General features: G+C 35.7%; 2 protein-coding genes and 1 long non-coding RNA gene across 3 annotated transcripts; all 3 read left to right on the top strand.

Annotated features, from left to right (window-relative positions):
* Positions 1-1,380: 1,380 nt before the first annotated feature.
* Positions 1,381-19,899, top strand: LOC134856223 (uncharacterized). The gene is made up of 3 exons (XR_010164718.1): positions 1,381-1,492; positions 2,287-2,369; positions 19,795-19,899. It is a non-coding gene; the product is annotated as an uncharacterized LOC134856223 (long non-coding RNA).
* LOC134856222 (uncharacterized) lies at positions 11,921-15,078 on the top strand. The gene is made up of 2 exons (XM_063872565.1): positions 11,921-12,113; positions 12,186-15,078. Exons 1-2 carry the CDS (start codon positions 12,032-12,034, stop codon positions 14,576-14,578), a joined length of 2,475 nt encoding a protein of 824 aa, XP_063728635.1. The 5' UTR covers positions 11,921-12,031; the 3' UTR covers positions 14,579-15,078.
* Positions 19,900-20,342: 443 nt separating the features above from the next.
* On the top strand, positions 20,343-26,346 carry LOC134856221 (uncharacterized; the record flags this gene model as incomplete). The annotated part of the gene is made up of 5 exons (XM_063872564.1): positions 20,343-20,601; positions 21,138-21,431; positions 21,634-21,776; positions 22,710-22,839; positions 26,053-26,346. Coding segments are annotated over exons 1-5 (1,084 nt in total), but the record flags the coding sequence as incomplete, so codon positions are not given.
* Positions 26,347-27,500: the final 1,154 nt, after the last annotated feature.

The raw sequence follows: 27,500 nt of genomic DNA, 5'->3' as shown, positions 1-27,500 counted from the left end.
AAGGTTTTGGTCAAAAAAATCATTATCGAACGGACTTTGGATAGTTTTTGTTTAGACGAACGTAGTATCAGAGATGACGATGTTCTGAGTTCATTATTGTAGTGATAACTTGTAATTCCTTGCTGTTCTGACCTTCGATTAAAACGTCAGAAAGTTTGTGCTTGAGGTATTATTTTATTCAGTCAAATTTAGACTTATTAAATCAACATTAGATGAAATTTGTTCATACCATCTGAAAAATTTTGCTAGCCGGTGCTCAAATGTTTAAATTACCTTGACTTGTTATTGTTTTTTTGCGAGAACGAGGGGGTTTGAAAATTGCTGATTTGGTTAAATTGGTTTGTTCAAGGTGCACTATAATGCTTTCTGAGAACACGCAAAAGCACCGGAATAACTTGTTCCAAATGAACTGGGGAAAATCATTTGGTCATATAAATTTGATACGAGACGCTGAAAACATCACTTTGTAGTTTCCATATCGTATGGGTGATAAAATCGAAAAAAAAACTTTTTTTTTCTTTTTTTTTATGGACAAATTTTTTTTGAATGTCCTGAAAATATATCAACATTTTGGCTAGATAGATTATGCAATCTGCTATTTTTTTGTAAAATTACAATTTCTAAAATTGAGAACCTTTTTTATAGAATTTTAATAAATCTACGAGAAAAAATTCATCTTGATTTTCAATGAGGTATTTCGTATTCAGCGAGTTATCAGATACCAGACATCCTTTCACATTGAAGCGAGGAAAAACAACTCACGGAAGTTTTCTGTTACTATATGCAAAACTTGACAGTGCATGTAGAAGTTGAAGTATTTCTTAAAACGCCTTCAGAAATTGTGTTCATGACTTTTGAAAAATATATCAGTTTCTTGGTATCAAAAATTGATTTAGACAAAAAAAGATATTTTTTCATCGTGATTGATTAAAATCATATCAGTAACCACACATTTTTTCGTTTACAAAAGGCAAGCGGTTTTTGTTTTTGAACAATTTAGATAGAATGTACATTAATTTCTTAGCTAGAGTTATTTTTTCAATTTAACACTGCAGTGTAGTTTTTCCATTATAGTGTGGTACCAAGCTACCCTTTCCTGCGAAGAATATCGTCTGGTTTTAATGGTCTACTAGTCTAATTTTGATGTTGCTGCTGGGGCACAGAAACAGGAAACAATTGTTATGCAGCTATATGTAGCGTGTTGCAGTTACATTTTTTCTTGGACAAAATAAAGCGGCTGTTTAATACCAGAAATTGTTGTCAATTTTCAAAGATGTTTTTTTCAAAAGGTGTTTTTACATTTTTTTCTACGTGTTGCAGTTATTCTTTCCTGTTTAGAAACCAAATACTCATTTGTGCAAGACGTTTTTTCAATGGGCTTTTTTATTATTTCACGTGGCGCGTTGTAGTCGCATATCCCTATAAGCAAAATAAATCAGCAGGAAACGTTTTTCCCACTTTCAAAAGAAGCTATCTAATTCAAAATACACTAGTGGACAAATTTGAGCGCAATTTTTTCTTTCTCTAAATTGTACTATTTTACGGACATTTTTGAACAACTGTTATTTAATTTCTGAACAAAACTTCTATATCGACCAATAGTACTAATCTCAACTAACTTCTCTGAAGATTTGATTTTTTGAAGCACTTATCATTTTTTTCCGGGTCTGAAAACGCCAGTTTTTACTATTTCTAATTTTTTTCCTATGAGAGTGAGCACTTTTTGAATAGACGGACTTGAAAAAAATAATCATGCAAGATGAAACAATTGAAACAAGAAAACTATTTGGTTCGGTCGGCCATTTTTCCCCAACCGCTGTTATTTTTAAATTCATATCGTTGAAAACACGATTTTTTTCCCTTTTCCGCTAAACCTACAAAATTTTACAAGTAAAATTTTTGTTCACATTTCCTGATTGTTATGAAAATTTGCAATGGTATTTATAATGAATCTTGTAAAATGAAAGGTTACACTATGAAATTTATGCTCGTGCGAGGTGAAGGTGAGAGAAAAAAGAGACGGAAACACCAAATACAAATGGTAAAAATTGGCTTTTTAGACACGGAATAAACTAATTACTGATTCAAATCAAAAATGAAGACTTTTCACTTTTTCACTTTTAGTTCTAAATAAGCAGAGAGGGTAGTTTTTTTGGTTGATGTAAAAGCTTTCTTCAGATTTCAAGTAAATTTTGTCCAAAATGATCCTTGAATTGAACATATTGAGAAAAAAAACTGCGTTAGCGTTTCATTTTGTCGGCTAGTGTAGTTGTTTTGTGATCATAGTTTGAATCCCGAAACAGAAATTATGGTTTTCCGTGAGAAATCTATTGCATTCATATACTTGTACGCATTGAGTCTCACTGCAGGTTAGTCCGAAACGCTTTAGGTTAGCACTATTGCCCATTGTACAAATGCACTACAGGGTGTCCTAAGAGAATATATTTTTTAAAAAAATAAGCAGACAATAGCTCGTCTGTGCAATGTAATTAAACTGGTTTTGGAATGGCTATACAAACAGCGCATCAGATGTGGTTTTGACTTGCTTAGGCTTTTTGCCTTCAAAAAAGATTCTATGCCGGGTAATTTCTTTTTTTTTCATTAATTACTGAGATTTGAAGCTTTTGATACATTTGGATAGACTACGGTTGAAAAAATTCCATTTTCGAACGGAGTTTGGAGAAATTAGATTCAATCATACGCAGTAGCAGTAATGATTATCTCCTGAGTTTATAGTTGAAGTGATAGCTCACTTGCAATTCCTTGTTGTTCTGACATTCGAAGAAAACGTTAGAAAATTAATGCCTAGAGTATTTTTTAATCAGTCAATTTTCAATTTTTTAATCAAACAATTTGACGGTAACTTTTTCTTTAGTATAGTATCTGAAAAATGATCTCCGGAGCTCCCATGTTCAAACAATTTTCGTTTGTGATTATTTTTTGCAAAGTTATGGGCGTTTAATTTTTGCTAGTTTTGCCATACTGGGCTATTCTACATGCGATTTTAAGAGTTCTTATAACACGCGTAGGCGGCATATTAAAAAGTTCTGAACTAAATTGGAGCAAATCATTATGTTTCATCACAATGATACGTGATATAGTAAAATCCTTGTGTACTTTACATACCCTTTAAGTCATAAGACCAAGAAAAAAAATAAAAAATCACTTTCGTTTTTTACTCAACTTTTATCCAATTTTTCAAACCTCTCAAGAAAAAGCATAAAAAATGTTAAAATTTTTGCTTTTCGCTGCGATATACTGGCAGTCTTGTTTTTTAAAAGTGTTAAGGCTTCCAAACTCAAAAAATTGCAAAAAAAGCACGGAAATTTGCATTTTTTAAATTAAAACTCGGATGTTCTTTCACATTGAAGCGAGGCCAGCTAAATCATCGAAAAAGTTTTTTTTGAAATTCATATTACTTTTTTGACATCAAAAATAGTTCGGACAAAAATCAAGCTTTTTTTCAGATCTATAAAAAGTTTTAGTACTCAGAAGAGCTTCTAATTTTTAGGAAACGTGATTTGTGTTTATGAACAAATCAGATAGAACTTCATACTCTTCGTTGTTATAAAATTCTTGATGCAGTGGTTTCAAACCAGATTAGCGTTGTACCAAGCTACCATTCTTTGCTTTTACTCTAGCATTATTGTTTCAAGCTACCATTATTTATTATCACTCCAGCATTGTTGTTCCAAGCGAAATAAAACGCCTGCATGCGAAAAATTTAAACAATTAAAATACCTGCGCGCGATGATTTAATTGTTCTGCAGTTACATATTTCTTGATGCAGTTATATTTGCGCGAGGAAAAAATTAAAGCGACAGTTTAATAATTGAAACTAAGTTCCCATTTTAAGGTTTTTGTAACATTTTCATGCGATTGCAGTTACGTTTTCCTGTGAAAAAAAAGAAAGCAACAGAAAAATATTGTTCTATTTGTAGAAGACCCTTGCTGATTCCAGTTGCACTAGTAGACAAAACTAAGCGCAAATTGATGACTTTTTGTTTATTCTCTAAAATGCTTAAAAGCAAAGACAATTTTTGTAGACTTTTACTTGAAACTGGTTTATCTGGGAATGAGCATTTTTGAATAAGCGGTATAAAAAGGATCATGCAAAATCAAACAAATCAAACGCCAAAATTGAGTTGTTCATTCTGTTGTTTTTAAAAATTCAAATCGTTGAAAATACTTATAAAAAATGGATGGTGGACATTGCTTTTTCAGACGCGGTGTAAATTTGCTAGTTCAGATAATTTGCAGACAATAAACAAATGCTGTCTAAAATTGTCCTTGAATTGGACATAATAAAAAATAAAAATTGAATTTGCGTTTTTTTGTCCTATGGTGTAGTTGTTTTGTGATCGTAATTTGAATCTCAAAAAAGAGATGGTACTCCGAACGACGTCTATTGTCTTCATATGTCTTTACGCTTTGAGTCTCATCGCTGGTAAGTTCTCTACGCCTCAAGTTAGCAGTGTATTCAATAATTACCCCTTATCTACAGCCACGGGAAAAAATTGAATATTTTTGATTTCAACGAGTAAGAAGCTAGTCGAATCGCAATTTGAAAAATTTTGTTTTGACGGCTCAAAATAACCATTATATCACAACCAATTACAGAGGTGTTCTTGTTGTGAAAACATCCTACAAAGGGCTCTGAATTCAAATGCTCAGTATGGTTCTTTGAAAAAATTACTTGTTCCCGCGTCAAAAACGGCCTAAAAACCAATTATAATTTTATGGAAAATATTAGAAACGCAAGAGCCAAAATTCGATGAATTAATAAAAAATTAAGTTGAGCTTTTCAATAATTTGCAATTTGAAAAATGTAAATGTTTGCTCTGATAGCTGGCAACTTAACTCGACAATTTGCTCACAAAAAATTTTTCGGACAAAATTAGCTTAAGAAATTGCCTATGTTCTACCCGATTCATTTCATAATACTGAAACTTGTTCTCAGTTTTACAAAATTGTCTCTTTTATTAGATTAATAAACTAATTAAAGCTTAGGAATAAGCAGTAAAATTATAGTTTTTTTTTGGATTAAAACTGAGTTTTCTTGGTCCATTTCAGACATAATTTTTCAGGTCTATAAGGAAATTCACGTTTTTTAAAAAAAAACTCAAATATGAATTAGAAGCAGTACTATGATCAAATTTGCTCCGAACTGGGTTGTTTGTACAAATTTAGGTTTTTCAACCATTTTTTCATCCAGAAAAAAGATTGTGAACTCTTGACGTTGCGTTCTCAAGGTCGCCGTGTATAAAATACCTAAATCAGCGAATTTCGCTTTGGTGTTAAACTTCAGCCAAAAAACAAACTTTTCCTGTTATTTCTAATTTTTTTCCAACTTTCTTGTATACACCCAAAATTTTTTCAATTTTGCATGTTTCCACAGCAAGATATCAACGAGTTGTGATATACTGGCTATTGCACGCTTTTGAAAACAATTTTATAAATTTTGGTTTTTCTAGCTCCTTCCAATTGAATTCATTTAGCTTGACAAAATTCAAATCTTAAATCATTAATACTTAAAAACAAAATTAATAAATACTTAAAAAACAAATACATCTTAAAATTGACAGAAAGGTGAAGAACAAAGGTCAATTGTCCGTTGAAATCGAGGAGCTACAACTTCTTTGTTTTCTGACTGAACGTCGAAAAAGCAAATAAAATAAAACAACTCAAGCTATTTCCAGCAGTTTTTTATAAACCGTTTACAGAAGATTTCTCATGGGAAGTTTTTTTGTCAAAAAAGTAAGCAAAAATTTTGTCTGGAAATTGAATATGGTTTTTTTTGTTTTGGATTATTCGGCAAAATTACAAAAAAAAATCTCGACTGAATGCTAAAAATCTGTTTTTCTTCTTTTCATGAAATCAATTTTGGCAATGATAGTGAGCGAAGACGCACTCATATTTCCGCTCTGTCTGCTGGTCGTCGACCAGCCTCTAATTATTATTGGCTACAACAGTAGCCCCACATTAAAACTATAGTTACAAAGAATGGCATTGATAAAAAATAGAGCTTTGATCCAAACAAAACAACTCAGCCTCGAATACAAGGAAACAATAGAAACGAAGTAATCGTAGACTTTGATTGGGGTCGGCTTTGAACCGTAGGCTGGGTCGACTTTGATAGATTTACTGCGACCAGCAGACACCAGAAAATTTACAGTAAATGAGTGCTCAAGCCGTGAAAAGTTCTGACCCGAAGACTTTCTATCACTAAAAGAGATGCTTAAAAAGGGGGATAATGTTTTTTCTAACTCAGCTCAAGCTTTTACGGATATTTTTTGAGTAGTGTGATAGACTATAAACATTTTTTTCGTCCTGCTTCAGAGTTTTTCCGCAAAAAAGAACTAGAAAAAAAGCTTAATTACTTTTTCTACAAAACTTTTTGGATATTACGGCTAGCCATTGTAGCTTGCTGCAAAACTTGTTGAACTCTTTTTTTTACTATAAGTAGGGAAAAAAAACTGCAAGTGCAATCATGTTGAATCGACAAAACCATTTGAATCTCCTGAGTTTTGTGATGGCAAAAGAAAACGATCTTATTTTGTGACGAAAATTGAGTCGCTTTTGGAGAGAGAAGCGAAACAATCCAATATGGATTGAAAACAATTTCAGAAAATGACCAGCAGGGTTTCCTCTGTGGAAAATTTGAGAGCAGTTTTTAGTTAATTCATTTTATTAATGGAAAAAAAAGCATTATAATCTTGTATTTCCGGTGTTAATTGTAAACAATTAAGGTCACCTTTCTCTCAACTTGACTTTTGACATTACAGCCAAGCTGACTCACTCGTTTCTCTCAACTTTTCAAAAACAGCATGACTTACAAGGAAATGACAAACTTTCAGGTAAAATAATGTTTCAATTTATACGAAAACTCGGGATTAATATCAACTTTTCTGAATAACCCCCTTATTAACAGTTCCCCTTTTTCTAACGTTCGCCTTTTAGTATTCCCCGTACCATGTAATATAATATCCCTATTTATGATATTATATTTACCTTAGATTTATCCCTGATTTACTATTGTATTATTTTTCATGTACTTACTCAACTGATGCCCAACTGCATGGAACTCCTTTGACTCAACCCTTAAAACTACCCTTACTAACAATTGGCCACTACTCTCCTCAGTTAATCGCAGTTTATTTGATTTACATTTTAAAAAAAAAAAGATAAATTATTGCTCTTGATTTCTAACCCATGTAAACTTTAAACGTTTCAATTGTTCATAGCTTCATTTACTTTGAATAATGTATTAAGTTATTTTCATCAATTATCCCCTTTCAATTCGTTTTTTGTTGCTTTGCTATTCCGAAACTTTTGTGACTCATTTATGAAAAAACTTCAGTTTTCCCGACTCATTTTTCATTCCGTTCAGAGTCTTTATTGCCTTTTGCGTTCCTTTCCGAGTCTTTTCTGACTCAATGTTTCATTCCTTTCCGAGTCTTTCTCGACCCATTTGTTGTTCGTTTCCGAGTCTTTCCCTACTCATTCATTCATTCCTTCCGAGTCTTATCTGACGCCTTGTATATTCCTTCCGAGCCTTTCTTGGCCCTTTGCTTCCTTCATTGCTTCCTTCCTTCAAGTGTTTTCTGACACTTTTGCTTTCTTATTGCCCGACTCCTTGGTTACCTGATTCGAGTTCTTTTTGGACTCTCAATTTTCGTCATTGTTCTTCGACATGACATTTGTTTGAGCTTTATCTGAGCTCACTTATTCCGCTTGCTTCGAGCCTCACTGGGTTCGTGGCTACATTCGAGCTTCGTCTTAGCTCACCTTATTTTCTGCTTTGAGCCTCTCGGTTCTTGGCTACTTCCTGTCGAGCTTTACCTGAGCTCATTTCCTCTGCTGCTTCGAGCCTCACTGGGTTCGTGGCTACATTCGAGCTTCGTCTTAGCTCACCTTATTTTCTGCTTTGAGCCTCTCGGTTCTTGGCTGCTTCCTGTCGAGCTTTACCTGAGCTCATTTCCTCTGCTGCTTCGAGCCTCACTGGGTTCGTGGCTACATTCCAGCTTCGTCTTAGCTCACCTTATTTTCTGCTTTGAGCCTCTCGGTTCTTGGCTGCTTCCTGTCGAGCTTTACCTGAGCTCATTTCCTCTGCTGCTTCGAGCCTCACTGGGTTCGTGGCTACATTCGAGCTTCGTCTTAGCTCACCTTATTTTCTGCTTTGAGCCTCTCGGTTCTTGGCTGCTTCCTGTCGAGCTTTACCTGAGCTCATTCCTCTGCTGCTTCGAGCCTCACTGGGTTCGTGGCTACATTCGAGCTTCGTCTTAGCTCACCTTATTTTCTGCTTTGAGCCTCTCGGTTCTTGGCTGCTTCCTGTCGAGCTTTACCTGAGCTCATTTCCTCTGCTGCTTCGAGCCTCACTGGGTTCGTGGCTACATTCGAGCTTCGTTTAGCTCATCAACTGCTTCGAACAACTCTAGTTCGTCTCATTCGCTACGCTACAGCGATAAAGGCAAGTTGTCCTCTGGGAGGTCAACTGGTATAAGTGCAAATTTTATTGCACAGGGATAAATCTACGGTATTAGGACAGGTAGGTAAACAGGTACATCAACTTTAGTTGTCCTCTGGGAGGTCAGCAATCACAATTCGGTCGTCTGCTAAATAGCGACAGGTAGGTAGGTAAATACGTCATCCTCAGTTGTCCTCTGGGAGGTCAACACTCATTGGTGCTAATCTTTGCACCCGGTTTTTTTTGCCGTTTATACTGGTAATTGGTAGGTAGCTAGGGTCGGTAGGCTGGTAGGACCAGGTAGGTTCTTGGACTAGCTTTAAAATCGCAGTTAATTGTTAATACCGAGGACACTTTGAACTACCGCTCAATTTTCCCTCGGAGGTAGGTACAAGTGGTAAGGTACAGTGGTAATTGGTTAAACTTTATCCATTATTTCGCTCCTTCTTACGAGCATCGGTGGTATTCGGTATAAGTTGGTAGGTTGGTAAAGGTAAATTCATATACTGGTATAAGTTGGTAGGTATTGGTTTACGTCTCCTGGTTCAAGGTATGGCCCCATCCGGTAGAAATAAAACGACGCAAAACAATGACAGCGATCCTTCGGAACAAAATGGTACCCAAACGCAAGATACCAATCAAAACGTTCAAGAGACTGGCGTTCGAAAACTGGTTTCGCTTCGACGTCATCACGAAATGGAGATCAATACTTTGATCGACATGCTCGAAAACAACATCTACGAGGAAGAAGATGATCTTGAACTTATCAATGAAACGTTCACTGAATTGTCTCAATTCCAACAAAAACTTGATACCCTGAACGATCAAATGTTACAGGCTGGTTCTGAACACGATTTTGAAGAACATTCTCACTGGACAGTACAGTTGAAACAGAAAATCCGAGTATTTTCAATGAAAGTGAAAAAATATTTGAAAAAACAAGTATCAAATCCTGCTACTTCTACAATTCAAAATAACAGCGCTCAAGAAAATGCTACTTCAATTTTCCCACAGGAAACCGCAACCTCCATGCCGACTGCAAACATAATGGATATACCAAACAACAACCTTATAACCATGAGCAACAATACTCAAGGCAATGCAAGAACAGCTGCCTCTGACGACAACCTTTCGGCGCCATTTCAAGGCGACCAATCATTTTCAAATCCATTTGCTAGTGATGTTCCTAACCACAGCTCACAACAAGCTAGTGCTGCAAACCCTCCTAACAACAACAATCGAGCTTTGGCAACTAATTCAAGCGACACTTCTACTACATTCAGTCGATCAGTGCCAAAACTGAAGCCTACAATTTTCAATGGCAATCCCAACTATTGGTTGCACTGGTATGGTGTATTCGTATCATCGATTCATAATTCTAATATGTCTCCAACTGAAAAGATGATCCATCTTCAATCATTGGTAACTGGCCCAGCTAAACTAATGATAGCTGGTTATGGTGCAAACGGCGACACATACGAACTAGCACTACAACGTCTTCGTGAAAACTTTGGCAATACCAATAGAATTGTCAACTCTTTTTTGCAACGTCTTGCAAATTTCAAACCTCCAAATCTGGCTCAACCAGAATCATACATGCAGTTTTCTGCTTTTCTCCTAACTTTAGTGGACACTTTTGAGCAACTTGGTTTTGTTCACGATATTTGTTCTACAACAAACTTGAACACTGCTCTGGCAAAGCTTCCCGACCCTGTGAGATTAGAATGGAATCGCTTCGTCATCGACAAAGACTACGATCAACCCTCCTTGAGACATCTAGCACAATGGTTTCAACGGTACGCACAGGCGTGTCGCGACATGCCTCCGACAGGTTTCCGAAACCAAAACAATAACAATTTTAACAATTCTTCTGGAAACGCTAAACACCCTAGTGGTTCTCGTTTCAATGGTTTTACTACAAATGGTGTAGGAAATCAAAATCAGCGCTTTAACCATCAGGGAGATCAACAAAACTCTCGTGCTCAGAATAATGTAAACTCGAATGCTTGTCCTAGTGGAGACACCTGTGGACCTCTCTACAAATGCGAGCACTTCAAAGCTCTAGACCCTAAGCAACGAAAAGAGCATGCCCGAAAAATGCACTTATGCTTTAACTGTCTAGGGAATCATAGGTTTACTGACTGCAATTCGAAATCGCTCTGTCGAACCGATAATTGTGGTAAAAAACACCACACTCTACTCCACGATCCTTCTGATACTTATGGAAAAAACCCTAGTAAAGCTGCAGTGAATCGCGCAATAGCTTTTCAGAGATCAGGTCAATCAGCTTTTGTACCAATCGAATTATCAAATGGTGATAAAACACTTTGTACCTACGCTTTCTTAGATAGTGGTAGCTGCGTAACTCTACTACTGGACTCAGTGGCAACTCAACTAGGCTTGGACGTCAACAAGAAGCACTCACTTCCCATATCTGGATATCATGAGACCAAGTCAGTTCAAGTTACATCTGTGGATGTACAAATTAGACCATACAAAAGCACATCGACTCCAATGACGCTCGATGACGTACTCACGGTAGATGAAAATAATTTGGCCCCAGTTGATATTTTTCAACTAAACGCAATGTGCAACAATTTTCCACATTTAAAGCATGTTAAATACCCGGACTTAAACGACAATAGCATATCGCTAGTCATCGGAAACAACAATCCAGAATATCATGAGATCAAAAATACCGTTTATGGCCCCAAGAATGTTCCCTGGGCTATCGAAACCCTTTTGGGATGGACATGCACAGGTCGGAACAAAACGCAATATAATTCCGTTCCATCTGTTCCGGTGAACTTCACACAAGTTCATTCACACAATAACTTAGATGAAAAATTATACCAGAAAGTTCTCAACTGGATGAAAATAGAAAACACAGGCATCGCTTCTTCAAAACGCTCGCACTCCAAATCGGATAAAAGAGCAATCGATATTCTCGAAAACTCTTGTACTTTAGTAGATGGTCACTATCAAATTGACCTTCTTTGGAAAGAGGATACTGATCTTCCAAATAACCGTTGGCTAGCTGAAAAGCAACTCAACAGCCTCGAATTTCGCCTTAAAAGTAAACCTGATGTAAGGGAGAAATACCGCGCAACAGTCATCACTGACTTAGAAAAAGGCTTTGTCACCAAAATAGATGCAAAACATGACACTGCAATCAAATCTTGGTATTTGCCGCATCATCCAGTGACAAATGTCAACAAACCAGACAAAGTTAGACGAGTCTCAAATGCTTCCAGCATTTTTCAGGGTAAATCCCTCAACTCGAGTTTGCTCAAAGGTCTCATAATTCGCTTTCGACAAAATAAAATAGCAATATCTGCTGACATAGATGCTATGTTTATGCAAGTGCTAGTCAGCCCAAAGGATAGACCTTTTCTAAGATACCTTTGGAAAGAAAATGGTAAATTAGAAACACACGAATATACACGACACATTTTCGGTGCCACAGACTCACCATGCGTGGCTTGCTACGCAGTACGACGATGTGCATCAGACAGTAAAAACGACTTTCCTCTGGCTTCTGAAATCATTCAACGGAATATCTACATGGATGATTTGTATGTCACTTCGTCAACGGTAGAAGAAGCCCTCCAACAAATGACACAACTACGAGGATCTTTATCTCGAGGTGGGTTCAACTTGAATAAGTGGAACTCAAACAGTAAACCATTCCTGGATTCAATTGATCCAAATATTTTAGTCAGCCCTAATGATCCAACGCCTAAACATCAACGAGTTCTCGGTGTTCACTGGAATACCAACACTGACTGCTACTTCATCGATAACAAAAAGTTTGTAAAAATTCTACGTATTGGCATTGCTACGCAACGGAAACTCCTGAAGTATACCGCTTCTTTATTTGACCCACTCGGAATAGTGGCTCCATTGACAATTCGGATTCGAAAAGTTCTCCAATCTGTTTGGTCACAAGGTGTTAAGTGGGATACTCCATTAGACACGGATAAACTTCCCGATTTCAAACTTTGGGTAGACGAAATGGAAAATTTCGAAACTGTTTCATTCCAAAGGAACTTCTTTGATAAAGAAAACCCTGCTTCAATCCAGCTTCACACGTTTTGTGATGCATCAGAATTCGCTCTCGCTGCTGTTTGCTACCTAAGAATAGTCTACAGCGACGGCTCCACATCTTTGAAGTTTATAATAGGAAAGACAAGAGTCGCTCCTATGAAACGTGTTACAATTCCCAATCTCGAGTTGCAAGCTGCAGTATATGCTGCCCAACTATCGCTCTTTGTTTCAGAGGAAATTGACCTCAAAGTTGAAAAAACTTATTTCTGGTCTGACAGTACTACTGTTTTGTATTGGCTGCGAACACCTGAAATACGACACAAAATTTTCGTCGCTAATCGGCTTCAGAAAATTTTAGACGTTTCTAAACCTGAACAGTGGTTTCACGTTCCAACTCTGCTAAATCCTGCTGACGACGGTACCAGAGGATACATTGCTTTAGAAATGACCTCAAGCTGTCGGTGGCTACTAGGACCGGAATTTCTGTTGAACGATTCTTCTCAATGGCCTTCACAGGAAAACATTCGGCTTGAGAACATTCCTGTATTCGTTACTTCATTAGAGGCTAAATTTGAGCCTATATTTGACATCAAACGCTTCAGCAACTGGAAAAGACTAATACGGACAGTTGCATACTGCTTCTTATTCGCAGAAAATCTCAAACGGAAGATCAACAAACAGTCGAAGGTCGATCTTCAACTCTTGCATCTAACGAAATCGCACTTTCTCATAATTAAAACTGCCCAAAGGACAGATTTTGTCTCTGAAATTTCAGACATCAAAAAAGAAAAACCAATTGAAGGCAAAAGTAGACTTCGAACATTAGCACCGTTTGTGGACAACTTCGGTATCCTGCGTTCTCGTGGACGTCTCACGCGTGCCCCTATCATGCTATCAGCTAGATTTCCAATCATTCTCGCTGGTGAAAACCCCAATGTTCGCCTGCTGTTAGCTAACATCCATGTTCTACATTCCCACTGCGGAAAGGAACAAGCAATTGCCATAGCACAGGAAAACTACTGGATTCTTCGCTGCCGCGTCGTGCTGAAAAGTATCATACACAGTTGTATACCCTGCAGAAGAATGCAACAACAAGTCGACTACCCTCAGATGTCAGATCTTCCAATTGATCGACTGCCATCAAAAAATCATTTTCCTTTTGCAACGACTGGATTGGACTACGTTGGACCTTTTCCCATCATCCTTCAAGGAAAACAATACCAAGCGTATATTTTACTGTTCACATGCTTAGTGATCAGAGCTGTGCATCTTGAAATCTCATTAGGACTATCGACAGACAGCACTCTTCTTTGTATCAGACGCTTTTTTGCCCGGCGAGGAAAACCATCGAAAATGGTTTCTGATTGTGGGACAAGTTTTGTGGGCTCCAATTCTGAGCTGAAGAAATGTCTAGACAACTTGGAAAAGAACAAAGAATTTGTGGAAAGCATCAATCAGCTGGACGTATCACTCGAATGGAAATTCAACCCTCCTGCGGCCCCTCATTTTGGTGGTTCTTGGGAACGACTAGTTCAGATATTTAAACTTTCCCTGTACAAAGTCATCGGATCAAGAACACTCTCCTATGAAACACTGGCTACTTTCACGACCGAAATTGAATCAACCATGAATTCACGACCTTTAACCAATGTGTCTGACGACATCAAAGATGATCTGCCTCTCACTCCCAACCATTTCCTTCTTGGTCGTGGAACTCCAAATTTACCGCCTGGTATCTTCAAGGACAAGGATTTATCTCTGTCAAAATCATGGAAAGCATCCCAACTACTCGCAGATCACTTCTGGAATCGCTTTCTTCGAGAGTACTTACCAGGTCAGCAGAAACGATCAAAGTGGACTTCTGCGACTTCCAATTTGCAACCCGACGACATGGTCTGGATGTTGGAGGATTTTACACCTCGTGGACTGTGGCCTCTTGCTAAAGTGGTGGAAACCTTTCCTGGACAAGATGGAATAGTCCGCTCAGTGAAGCTGAAAACGCCAACTGGATTCAAAGTTCGACCTGTGGTCAAATTGAGCCGCGTTTTCCCAGTTTCGCAGTAACCAAGCTCCAAATAGCTAACCAACCAAATAATCACGCAACTCAGCCTTCAACATATCAACTCGACAAAGATGAACAAATCTACGACTCGTCAATTCAACTAAGACAATCAGCTCAACGATAGACAAACCAAGATGAAGATGAAAAAGAACAATTTCTGGTTCCCTTATCTACTGGTTCCCTTATCTTTGTATTTTACCGTATCTTTACTATTTTATTCAATACTTTATTTGCAAGCTCTGCAAATGTGGGCGGGTGTTAATTGTAAACAATTAAGGTCACCTTTCTCTCAACTTGACTTTTGACATTACAGCCAAGCTGACTCACTCGTTTCTCTCAACTTTTCAAAAACAGCATGACTTACAAGGAAATGACAAACTTTCAGGTAAAATAATGTTTCAATTTATACGAAAACTCGGGATTAATATCAACTTTTCTGAATAACCCCCTTATTAACAGTTCCCCTTTTTCTAACGTTCGCCTTTTAGTATTCCCCGTACCATGTAATATAATATCCCTATTTATGATATTATATTTACCTTAGATTTATCCCTGATTTACTATTGTATTATTTTTCATGTACTTACTCAACTGATGCCCAACTGCATGGAACTCCTTTGACTCAACCCTTAAAACTACCCTTACTAACAATTGGTGTACTACTCTCCTCAAGTAATTTACCCAATATTTATATCCGGTCATTCCTCTCCGCTCTCCATCTACTTGATGATTTAGGTTAAAATTTTGACCGAGTTAATTTCAGTGAGAGAATTAGGAGAAGCGCCATCGTCTCAGGCTTCGACCACCTGAAGACCCAAAAGGGTCCCCCTTTTGTACTATTTTAATACAATTGAGGGGGAGTACGCGCCAAAACAACGCAATTTTTTCGTCAAAACTTTCCAAACACAGCCTAAAAACTGCGGTTTTGGGCAGTTTTTTCATATTAATATAAGTTTATTTGCAAAATACAAAAATAAGTCACAAACACAGGTAATTTTGATAGGTCAGGGGGTTTTTTCAGCAAAAAAAAATGATATTGAATATGATATTTCCGAGAAAAAACATTAATAAAAGGAATTTAGAAGTTAGAAGTTCTACTCTTCTGAGTAAAAAAATACTGCTTTAATGTTGTTCTACAGCCATTCCAGCAAACCTGCGAACACTTAAAAGAGAAATGATCAGATAAAAATTAACCCGGCATGCGTTTATGTTTTGTTTTATCATGGATTTTATGGCGGTGTGATCAGTCGCTTTAAATGAAAATTTTGAAGACCAATTTTTTATCAATTTTTGTGCGTATTAAAAACAGCGATAAAAAATAGTTAGCTTCCTGAATGAGCTTGCTTATCTCTGAAGAATTACTTATTTTCTCAATTGATTTTTATAAAAGGTAATTGAGCTATCTAGTTCTTTGAGCTATACAAGTCAACTTAGTTAAAGGCGGGCAGTCAAACTAAAAAATTATATAAAGTTAAATTTAAAGTCGTTAGATGAACAATTTGTCGGAAAAAAACAACATTGAATTATTCTACAGGGGCATCAGAAAGATCATTTTAATTTGTAATACTATTTTACAACAATTCTTATCTGATGAATAATAATTCTTATCTGATGAACCAAAAAATTTAAATATTTTAAACTGTTCAAAGATTTTACTTCAGAGAAGAGACCAACTTTTTCAAAATCTGGGAAATCTCCAAGGTCGAGATGCTCACTTTTTTTGAATGTCCTGTCCGTTTTTGCGAATAGTTCAACCGTCTCAAACAAGTTTTGGGTGGTGTCGAGTTTCTCAGCCGAAAGAAAAAGGTGCCCCAATTTGGCATATTGATCCCGAAATACAAGAAACTTTGATCCTGCGCAACCATTGATTAATCTCCACCTTTTTTGTGTAATATGCTAGTTCAATTGAGACTCATACACAGATTTGAGTGTTTTGTTCCAACTTTTGTAACGAAAGTAATGGTATATTTGTGCTCGGGTTACTTGAGCTTAAATTTAAAAGAAATTAAATTGAAAGAATATTCAACCATACATCTTAAATCAATAATACTTAAAATTAATTAAGAATTACTTAAAATAATAAAACATCCTACATTTGCAAAAATGACAGAAAGGCGAAGAACCAAGGTCCGTTGAAATCGAGGAGCTACAACTTCTTTGTTCTTTGACTGAACGTCGAAATGCAAATAAGATAAAAACAACTCAAGCATTTTCCAGCATTTTTTTACAAATCGTTTACATAAGATTTCTCAACGAAAGTTTTTTTTTTTCAAAAAAGTAAGCAAAAATTTTGTCTGGAAATTGAATATGGTTTTTTTTGTTTTGGATTATTCGGCAAAATTACAAAAAAAAATCTCGACTGAATGCTAAAAATCTGTTTTTCTTCTTTTCATGAAATCAATTTTGGCAATGATAGTGAGCGAAGACGCACTCATATTTCCGCTCTGTCTGCTGGTCGTCGACCAGCCTCTAATTATTATTGGCTACAACAGTAGCCCCACATTAAAACTATAGTTACAAAGAATGGCATTGATAAAAAATAGAGCTTTGATCCAAACAAAACAACTCAGCCTCGAATACAAGGAAACAAAAGAAACGAAGTAATCGTAGACAGGCAGGGTCCACTTTGATAGATTGACTGCGACCAGCGGACACCAGTATATTTAAAGAAAAAGAGTGCTCAAGCCGTGAAAATTTCTGATCCGAGTTAAGTTCTGACCAGAAGATTTTCTATCACAAAAAAGATGCTTAAAAAAGGGGATAATGTTTTTGCTTAGTCAGCTCGTGTTTTTAAAGATATTTTTGAGTAGTGTGACAGACTTTAAACGTTTTTTTGGTCCTGCTTCAGAGTTTTTCCGCCAAAAAAAAACTAGAAAAAAAGCTTAATTACTTTTTCTACAAAACTTTTTGAATATTACGGCTAGCCATTATAGCTTGCTGCAAAACTTGTTGAACTCTTTTTTTTTTACTATAAGTAGGGAAAAAAACTGCAAGTGCACTCATGTTGCATCGACAAAACCATTTGAACCTCCTGAGTTGTGTGATGGCAAAAGAAAACGATCTTATTATGTGTCGAAAATTGATAAAGTCAGAGTCGTTTTTGGAGAGAGAAGCAAAACAATCCAATATGGATTGAAAACAATTTCAGAAAATGACCAGCAGGGCTTCCTCTGTGAAAATTTCGAGCGCAGTTTTCAAAAAAATTCAACTTAATAATGAACAAAAGGCAAAATAAGTTTGTATTTCCGGTCATTTCTCTCATTCTACTTGATGATTTAGGTTAAAGTTTTGACCGAGTTTAATTCAGTGAAAAAATTAGGAGAAGCGTCCTCGTCTCAAAATTTGACCCCGATACGATCCAAATTTCCCCGTTGGCTATATTTTAATAAACCTGAGGAGTGATCGCCAAAACAACGCAACTTTTTGGTCAAAACTTTCCAAAAAGAGCCTGAAAACGCCAGTTTTGGGCAGTTTTTCAAAATTAATACAAGTTTATTTGCAAAATAAAAAAATAAATCACAAACGAAGATAATTTTGTTTGGTCAAGGGGTTTCTTTTCAGAAAAAAAAAAGATATTGAATATTACATTTCCGAGAAAAAAATTATGTTGTTCTACAGCCGTTCCAGCAAACCTGCGAACACTTATAAAAGGGAAATGATCAGATAAAAATTAACTTGGCATGCTTTTATTTTTTGTTTTATCATGGATTTTATGGCGGTGTGATCAGTCGCTTTAAATGAAAATTTTGAAGACCAATTTTTTATCAATTTTTGTGGTGCGTATTAAAAACAGCGACAAAAAATAGTTAGATTCCTGAATGAGCTTGCTTATCTCTGAAGAATTACTTATTTTCTCAATTGATTTTTATAAAAAGTAATTGAGCTATCTAGTTCTTTGAGCTATACAAGTCAACTTAGTTAATGGCGGGCAGTCAAACTAAAAAATTATATAAAGTTAAATTTAAAGTTGTTAGATGAACAATTTGTCGGAAAAAAACAACATTGAATTATTCTACAAGGGCATCAGAAAGATCAGTTTAACTTGTAATACTATTTTACGACAATTCTTTTCTGATGAATAATAATTCTTATCTGATGAACCAAAAAATTTAAATATTTTAAACTGTTCAAAGATTTTACTTCAGAGAAGAGACCTATTTTTTCAAAATCTGAGAAATCTCCAAGGTCGAGATGCTCACTTTTTTTGAATGTCCTGTCCGTTTTTGCGAATAGTTCAAGCGTCTCAAACAAGTTTTGGGTGGTGTCGAGTTTCTCAGCCGAAAGAAAAAGGTGCCCCAATTTGGCATATATATCCCGAAATACAAGAAACTTTGATCCTGCGCAACCATTGATTAATCTCCACCTTTTTTGTGTAATATGCTAGTTCAATTGAGACTCATACACAGATTTGAGTGATTTGTTCCAACTTTTGTAACGGAAGTAATGGTATATTTGTGCTCGGGTTACTTGAGCTTAAATTTAAAAGAACTTAAATTGAAAGAAATTTCACCTGTGATAATTTTTCGTAAAATTATGGGGTTAATTTTGAAGACTGCCATTTTGGGGTGGGGGAGTCCGTCCTTATTAAAAAAAAAGAATTTTATTTTATTAAATTTGAATTTTTCATGTTAATACTGAACCATAGACTTTATAATGGAGAGCCTGATACGAGCAGTTTTGTTGCTTATTGTTTCGACTTAAGTAACGAAAGTAAACAAAAATATTTGTGCTCGGGGTGTTTTTTTTCTTTCTTCTTCTTAGCAAATTTCGACTTCTTAGCTAGCCTTTTTTGACAACTCTTTTTTATAATATTCGAAAGGTATTTTTGTCCGAGCTTAAATTTGAAAAAATATTTCACCTGGGATCACTTTTCGTTAAGTTACGGGAGTTTAAACATTGTAATTTTGACCAATTTAGGACTATTAACGCGCAATATATTTCGAGCTGTTAACGCGTAAGCACAAATCGTTCCGAATTGGTTGAAGGAAGCTTATTTGCCATAGTTGCCATAGTTTAATTGTTACTAGGAGCGAAATCTATCGCTTTGGTTTTTATATGGCAGGTGGGGGGATGATTTTCAAAAGAAATTCTCAATTTTTAAATCACATTTTTTCCATTTTTTTTATTTATAATTTTCTCATGTAACTAATGCTCCGTAGTCCTTAAAAGGCAGTCGGAACATTCAGGGCTTCACCCTGACACAAGTAGTCTTATTTAGATTCTGTTCACGCCCAAAACTCAAGTGCCATGCAATATGAACAGCTTCCGATAACCACTGGAAATAATATGACTCAGGACTTGGACGCAAATAACACTACGATTTGTTTAAGTAAGTAGAAAAACCGTATTCTCATATTATACATTTTAAAACTTTAGGAATTTTAAATTGAGCGATGTTCAGAAACTTCTAAGATTGTTAATAATAGTTTTGTATTTTGATACTTTTATCAATGCGGGCCCCTCAATCAAACCCAGCTCCATAGTTGGATGTCTGTTAAATTAATTCAAAATAATTGGGACAAGTTAGTTCATTATGAAGACAGCATTTTTAACCAAGATCTCCTTTTTAAAACCCCATATTTTCAGATATTATTACAAGCTCTATTTGAAAGAAAATTATAAATTACTAAGCATTAAAAGAGTCTTGGACAGCCTCTCACCTCCAGCTGACCAATGACGAGATGTCATCGTTCAATCAAATACGGTTATAATTAAAGACTCTTCTTAAAAAATGTAATTTTCATTGGTTTCAGATTCTTTAAGATATACCAGGATTCGAGCTATGCTTTGCTGCAAATAATAATGGCGTGTTCTGAACTTGAATTGTCACAGCAAAGTCTAAAGTGTGTTAATGTGAACACCGGAGAAAACTGCATCGACAAGGTTGAAGTTTATTCCAATAGTGGACAATCGGCTATTACCCGTTTGAGCGATCTAAGACCAGGACAAATTTACAATGTGACCATCGCCGCTAGAAACCTAATAAATCAGGAATTAGTCACAAAACACACTCTGATTTCTATGGGTGAGTCAACAACCTGAACTTAACCAATTCAGCAACCTTAAATTTAATAGATCAGAGTTTTTTAAAGGATTAAATGGTGAAAATTAGCTCCTGATTTCGATATCTGTATCAATGCTACTAGATCTATGATACCACACTGCCATGATTTCAAACTTTGTACCGTATTTCTAGAGTATTATTGCAATATCATAAGATGCTTTGAAGTTCCACATCAAAGCCAGCCCTCAAGTAAGTGTTAAAACGTCACTCTGTTTGGTTCCTTCTGGATCTGCGAGTCAACGATGGAGAAGGGCGACAATTCGTAACAAGGCATTGGCAAGTAGAATACGCTTGCTCCGCGTCGCTCCGGCACTAGAGGAACACTGCGCGTGAATCAGTGTTCCCCGCATAATCTACTGTTACGAATTGTCGCCTTGTTAAGAGTTTTCGCCTGTTACGAACTTTCGCCTCACGCAACGGTGAATCACAAAATTTTTCTACAACATGCTGGTTTACTTGTGCCTCATCTAAAAATGTGTGATTTCCGTTGTTTTCAGATTCTTCCGAATTGCGAATTTCAACCATCTACCAGGATTCGAGCTCTGTTTTACTGCAAGCAAATGTAACCTCATCTGACCCTGACCTGTCAGTGCAAAGAGTGAGCTGCGTTAACATGATTACTGGGAAAAACTGCAGCGATAACGTTGATGTATATTCCACCAATAACAACGGAAAGTCTGTTACTATCGGTTTCAGTCACTTGCAACCGGAAGAACTTTACAACGTGACCATCGCTGCTGGAAACAAAAAGATTCAGGATTTGATCGCAAACACAACTCTGATTTGCATGGGTGAGTTAAATCTGAACTTAGATTCTGTATTGGACACATTTATATTTCTATTTTGCAATGTCGAACAAACCGAACTTTTATAAAAATCTAAAATGATTTTTTTTTCATTTTTGCTTTTATTGAACTGTTGCTATATACGACCAAAATGTTCATTTTTTCAATTTCGAGGAATTGGTAAAAGTTTAATATGCGTTCAATTTAGACCCTCCTTCAAATATTGACTGGTTTTCTCAGTCACAAATTGATGGAACAAACTTGGAGTTACCTGTTTCTGCTGACAACTATGAGATCACTTTGGTCCCCACCTTCTGCACTGACAACAAAACACTTGTTCATTCTTACAGGGTGACGTCTCATATAGTATACACAACAGTATGACCGCCTCTGAACAGTCATGCAGTGTATTCTTCTTACATAATTTTTTCCGTAATTTAAACAAGTTTGCTCGTATCAGGGCGAAGCCCTGAATGTTCCGACTGCCTTTTAAGGTTTATGGAGCAGCAGTAAAAACATAAAAAATTAAATGAAATAAAATAAAATAAATTTTTTTTTTCTAAAATTTGAATTTTTATATGAAAATCATCCCCCCACACGCCATATAAAGTACAAAACAATAGATTTCGCTCCTTGTAACAAATCAATTATGGCAAATAGGCTTCTTTCAACCAATTTGGAACGATTTATAAGACGGATTAAATCTCCGCTTACGCATTAAAAGCGCGAATTATATCGCGCGTTAATTGTCCCAAATTGGTCAAAATGGCCAAAATGGCAATCTTTAAACCCTCATAACTTTACGAGAAATGATCACAGGTGAAATATCTTTTCAAATTTAAGCTCAGGACAACAATACCTTTGGAATGATATAAAAAAATTCCGTCAAAAATGGCTAGTTAAAAAGTCGAAATTTGTCTGAAGAAAAAAAACCCACCCCGAGCACAAATATTCCGTTACTTTCGTATCGAAAGTCGGAACAATAACACAGCTCGAATTAACGTTTTAAAAATTCACCCCCTCCCCGGAAGTATTTTTGGTAATAACATCCAATTGTTAACCAATCAGAAAAGAGTAATTTTACATGTAGCGGTAAATATTTCATTTTAATATTGGTGGTTGGATGGAGGATCTCAAATTGGACTTTATAAGGGGGATGTCAACTTGATCCCGTATTTTAAATCAGAGCTTGAACGGAACAAAAACTCAACAAATGTAATGGCACTCAACAAAAAGTATACGTCATGATTTATTTGTATACGTAATGCTACGTCACCCTGTCAGGCTGCCCCTACTATCTACAACATGGAGAAAGGATGCGAGTATAGAGTGCATTACGCTGCTAGATGTCGCCTGCCCACCGGGGGCTCCCTTGCCTCGCAATTTGTACCCTACAACGAATCTTTCTGTACAGGTGATAGTTAATATTTAAGGCTTATGATAATTCTGTACCAAATTGCACTAGGGAGGGGGGGGGGGGGGGGGGGTGAAGAGGTCAACTTCAGTTATATTAGCTATTTTTATAATCTATTTTTAAACACGTTTTTTGAGAAAGAGGCGGATTTAGGGGCGAGGGAGGGGGGTTTGGACGCTTTTTCTTCATAGATTCGATCCCCTCACCAAGCAAAGGATCCGACGTTTGGTATTGTTATGACATCCGTTTTTGGCCAACGACCCGAAAGGGTTTCTAAAGGTGCTTTTGGCGCTAATACTTAATAATTTTAAAGAGGAGCGCGCGCCAACAAAAACTCGATTTGTTGGTCAAAGTTCTTCAAAAATTCCACTGCGCGCAAAAATTTTGTTTAAATAAGGTTAAACACGGTTTAAAAAAGCAGGCGCCAAAATTCTTAAATCGCTTTCAAGAAGAATGTCAGAAGTACCCGCAGTGACAAAAACAGATAAAAATCGATTATTTACAGAAACATCTACAGATATTAAATCTTGCCATTTTGCGAAGGATACTTGATTATGTACAGATAGAATACATTTTTTTCCACCAAAAATAAATGGAATTTAGTGCCAAAATAATCAATTGTTCAATCTGTTAAACCTGTAGATAATCTGCAGATAATATCAAGATAATCTGTAGATTATCTGTATATATTCTGTATAAGATTGATTATATTGCCGAAAAGCTATAAGGCTCTTAAAAGGTGAGTAGTTTTGATCATTCAAAAATTACATAAATGATTTGATTTTTCACATTCGACAGAAGTTTGCAATCAGTAAAAAATTTCCTCACTTTTAAACTAAGCTGGAGTCACTTGAGGAAAACTGGTTATCGCAAGCTACAAGTTTCAAGAGATCCCTCTCAAATTTTGCAATCAAAGTGTTTCCTTGGTCAAAAAAGTATTTTTGTGAAAACTCTTCTTCAAATGACCTTTAAAAGATCAAACTGTTCAGCACACTTTTGTGATAAGAACGTCAATAAAAAGTTAGAAAAAAATTATAGAGCAAAATAGAAAAAATATAGAGCAAGAAAAAATAGTCTCCCATAAGAATAATGTTTGAATTATATGAGTGTGCAAAACCAATTGATAAAGAAAGTTCTTCAATAGAAACTGTTTTGTTAGATTTGTTTTGATTATTTGAAATGTTTATTTGTGTTGATGGTTGTTTTGTTTTCTTAATGAATTTAACTTACCCAGATGCTGTTAGTTTTCTGATGGAGCAAGTTTAAGTCTGTGCGTAGTTTAGAATTCAATATTTTGGTAATGAGCTATATCACTCCACCGCCTTTTGCCTTTTCACTTACTAATGTTCAACTATCATATCAGAAAGCGACAAAATGATTGCTGTCTAGTGTCAATAAGTTGTTGTCGTTCGAGTCATGAAACCATGTCATGTAAATTGAGTTCACTCCACAAGCTTTGACTTGTTCTTCCAGACCAGATCTTTTTTTGTTTAAACTCCTGTAGTTTAGATGTAGAATTTTTATGCTGTTTTTTGTAATTTCGTTGTCTTTCTGCTATGTCAAAAAATTTCAAGGTTGGACCTGGCTTTGGGTCAAAGTTTTTGCAGCCCAAAAATAATCTTGCTAGCATAATTGAAACAAAAAATGTAAGTATTCAATATCGTAATAAAAGTAAAACTGGTTATCGCAAGCTACAAAATTCAAGAGATCCCTCTCAAATTTTGCAATCAAAGTGTTTCCGCGGTCAAAAAAGTATTTTTGTGAAAACTCTTCTTCAAATGACCTTTAAAAGATCAAACCGTTCAGCTCAATTTTGTGATAAGAACGTCAATAAAAAGTTAGAAAAAAATATAGAGCAAATTGTTTTTTGCTGAAATTTATTTGCACAATAAGGAATTTAATTTCACATTTTTGCAGATCACACACCAGTACATAAATTTCAATAAAAAGCCTACGTTATTGTTTTTTTAATGTACTCATTCTACCTGATTGGTGAGAATGTTGAGAAAATCAGTATATAATCTGTACATACATGTATACAGTCTGTCTAAAAATTGTATATAATCTGTATATAGTTTGTATATAATATGTAACTAATCAGTATATAATCTGCAGATAATTTGCAGATAATCTGTAGATAATGTGTATTTAATCAGTTTTGAGTGTGCATAAAATTTAATAAAGAAAAAAAATAGTTTTATAGTGTTTTGGCAATGATTATATAATGAAGATATACAGTATAAATTTTTTGCAGAAATAATCCACTAAAATCGATTATTTAAACTACATAATCGAAGTTTTACTACATTACTAATTTACATTACAACATATCTGAATTCTGTATATTTTTTGTCACTGTCCCTGCATTTTTTTACAGAGAGTGATTTAATAACAAAATTTTGATTGGCAAACTCTTGAAATTTTGTGGCGGTGTTTAACATAAGGCAGGATATAAAAATGACTATATTGCGAACTTTTCGCGGCGAAACTGAATGTTCCTAATAAATCTTCCAACTTTTGCTGATTTTCTAGAAAGACTTCAATTATACAAAAAGTAATTATGAAACAAATCGATACAAAAAGCTTGTAATACAATTTCAAAAGAACGAAAATGCTTATCATATTATTCTATGCTTGGAGTGTATGAAGAAATGATAATCCTCCAGTCTTAACGATTATTTGAAAACGATTATTTGTCTAAAAAGTTGGTACTTGAAAAAGATATGCTCCGAATGTGCTGGTCTTCTGTTTGTTGTATTCGAGCAAAATATCAATTTTTGCTCCTCTGATATTTGCTTTTCCTCTGCGGATTCGCAATAGCAAACTGCACTCTCTCGACTTCGAGGGTCAAAACATAAGTCGAGATTCTTTAGTCTCCCATAGTTAAGTCAAAACTGTAGTTTTTCCACATTATAGTGTTTTTTGTTCCGGCGACTCTCAGAAGAGCTAATATACTGGTCGAATAATAGTCTATTAGCATTATCTCACCCAATTCCAGATTGCACAGTGAAATTTTTCAACTTTGCCATTACGAAGCCAACCTGTGCACTGAACAGGCGCACAATTCTGCGTCTGTTCAGTGCACAGGTTGGCTTCGTAATGGCAAAGTTGAAAAATTTCACTGTGCAATCTGGAATTGGGGGGTGAGATAATGCTAATAGACTATTATTCGACCAATGTATATATATATATAAACATAGCAATTTTGTTTAGAACCTGAACTGCCAAAAGTTTTCAGCTCTATGGCAGATTCCAACATAACGGAGACCACGCTAGAGATAAATGGATTCGGAGTGCCCGCAGGGCAATACGATTACATAGAGTTCAAGCATCTTTATCATGAAACCTGTGGGACACCAATCATCGGGAATTTGACCAGAGGAGAGACTGATCTCAAAAGGAAAGACTTGTTACCCGGTTGTGATTACCATCTGAGATACTCTGCCGTGTGTCGTGCAGATATAGGCACAATTGAGTCGGCTATAAACTATTTAGACATTTGCACAAGTAAGTATTTTGTACGAATTTTCTTGCGTTTCACATTTCAACGTCTCTTTCAAGTTAAAAAAAATGTTGCGTGGAGGGAGAAAGGGATTGATTGGGCGGGGGGTTTACCAAATTAACGCTTTCCCAAATGGAGTTGTTTTTTTTGGTATATTTTACCATCCCACTAGTTTTCATCAAAACATTCAAAAGAGTGTCTTAAAAAGCCATTCCTGCCCTCATTAAAACTCTTCTACCCGGGCTGAGGTGCTCGACCCATGATTCGACCGAAATGGTCGAACTCGACTTTTTGAGTCAAACGATGTCCGTTTTCGATTTTGTTCGACTATACTGGACATAGTTCGACTTTGTTCGACTTTACCGGACATTGTTCATTGTTCGACTTTGTTCGCTTTATCGAGAATTAGCAGAAGAGTCCTGAACTACAACGACACTCGGACATAACACGATGCGGATTTTTTTTTTCTTCAAAATAGTGTTTTTTTATTGGAGTTGACAAACCCATATTGGTTTTAAGCGATAAAAATTGAGTATTTTATGATTTTAGCACCAGTCTTACTAAAAATGAGCAAAAATTGATTTTTATCAATTTAAAATCGATAATAATCTTTCTTTTCAAAATCAAATCATTATCAATTAAAATACATTATAAAAAATTTTTAAATCCTTTATTTTTCGAGACAGTCATGAACGATTATGATCATTTTTTCTTTTATCCGAGTTACTAATTTTTTTGTTTTGCAGAAAAAATTCATTCTGATCGATTATAATATCTCTTTTTGGCCATTTGTCTTCGACCTTACATCTGGTTTGCTATATTTTATGCTTTTCGTAGACTTTGATTTATGTTAAAATTGGGAAACATGTTTTAACAATTTTCAAATCAATTCAAATTTAAAGCGTTTTTACTTTCTCATTCCTTCCCGACTGCAGCTGTTTTTCGATGCACTTTTATTTTCTTAACCACCAAAAAATCAGCCCATTGCTTTAGTTTCATGACTTGTTTGGAAAAGTTTTTTTCCACCTACCGCGGGAACTTTTCAACTAACATGAAGGGATCCCTAAAAAACCTTTGTTTCGTGGTAAAACTTTGTGTTCAGATGAACCAAAGTGTGAAAAGACATCCCACTCTCGAAGTTTTTGGACATATAAGAAAA

This window comes from Symsagittifera roscoffensis, unplaced genomic scaffold, assembly GCF_963678635.1.
Source record: "Symsagittifera roscoffensis unplaced genomic scaffold, txSymRosc1.1 SCAFFOLD_527, whole genome shotgun sequence".
Taxonomy (NCBI): Eukaryota; Metazoa; Xenacoelomorpha; order Acoela; family Convolutidae; genus Symsagittifera; species Symsagittifera roscoffensis.
Note: the sequence above shows the minus strand (reverse complement) of the source record. Positions and strands in the feature narration are given on the sequence as shown.

What these genes read in the sequence shown, in the direction of transcription:
- LOC134856222 (XM_063872565.1), top strand. Translation starts at nt 12,032, where the DNA reads ATGGATGATTTGTATGTCACTTCGTCAACGGTAGAAGAAGCCCTCCAA. An exon ending in ACGAGGATCTTTATCTCGAG is followed by an intron (nt 12,114 to 12,185) that starts GTGGGTTCAACT and finishes CAAATATTTTAG; the next exon opens with TCAGCCCTAATGATCCAACG.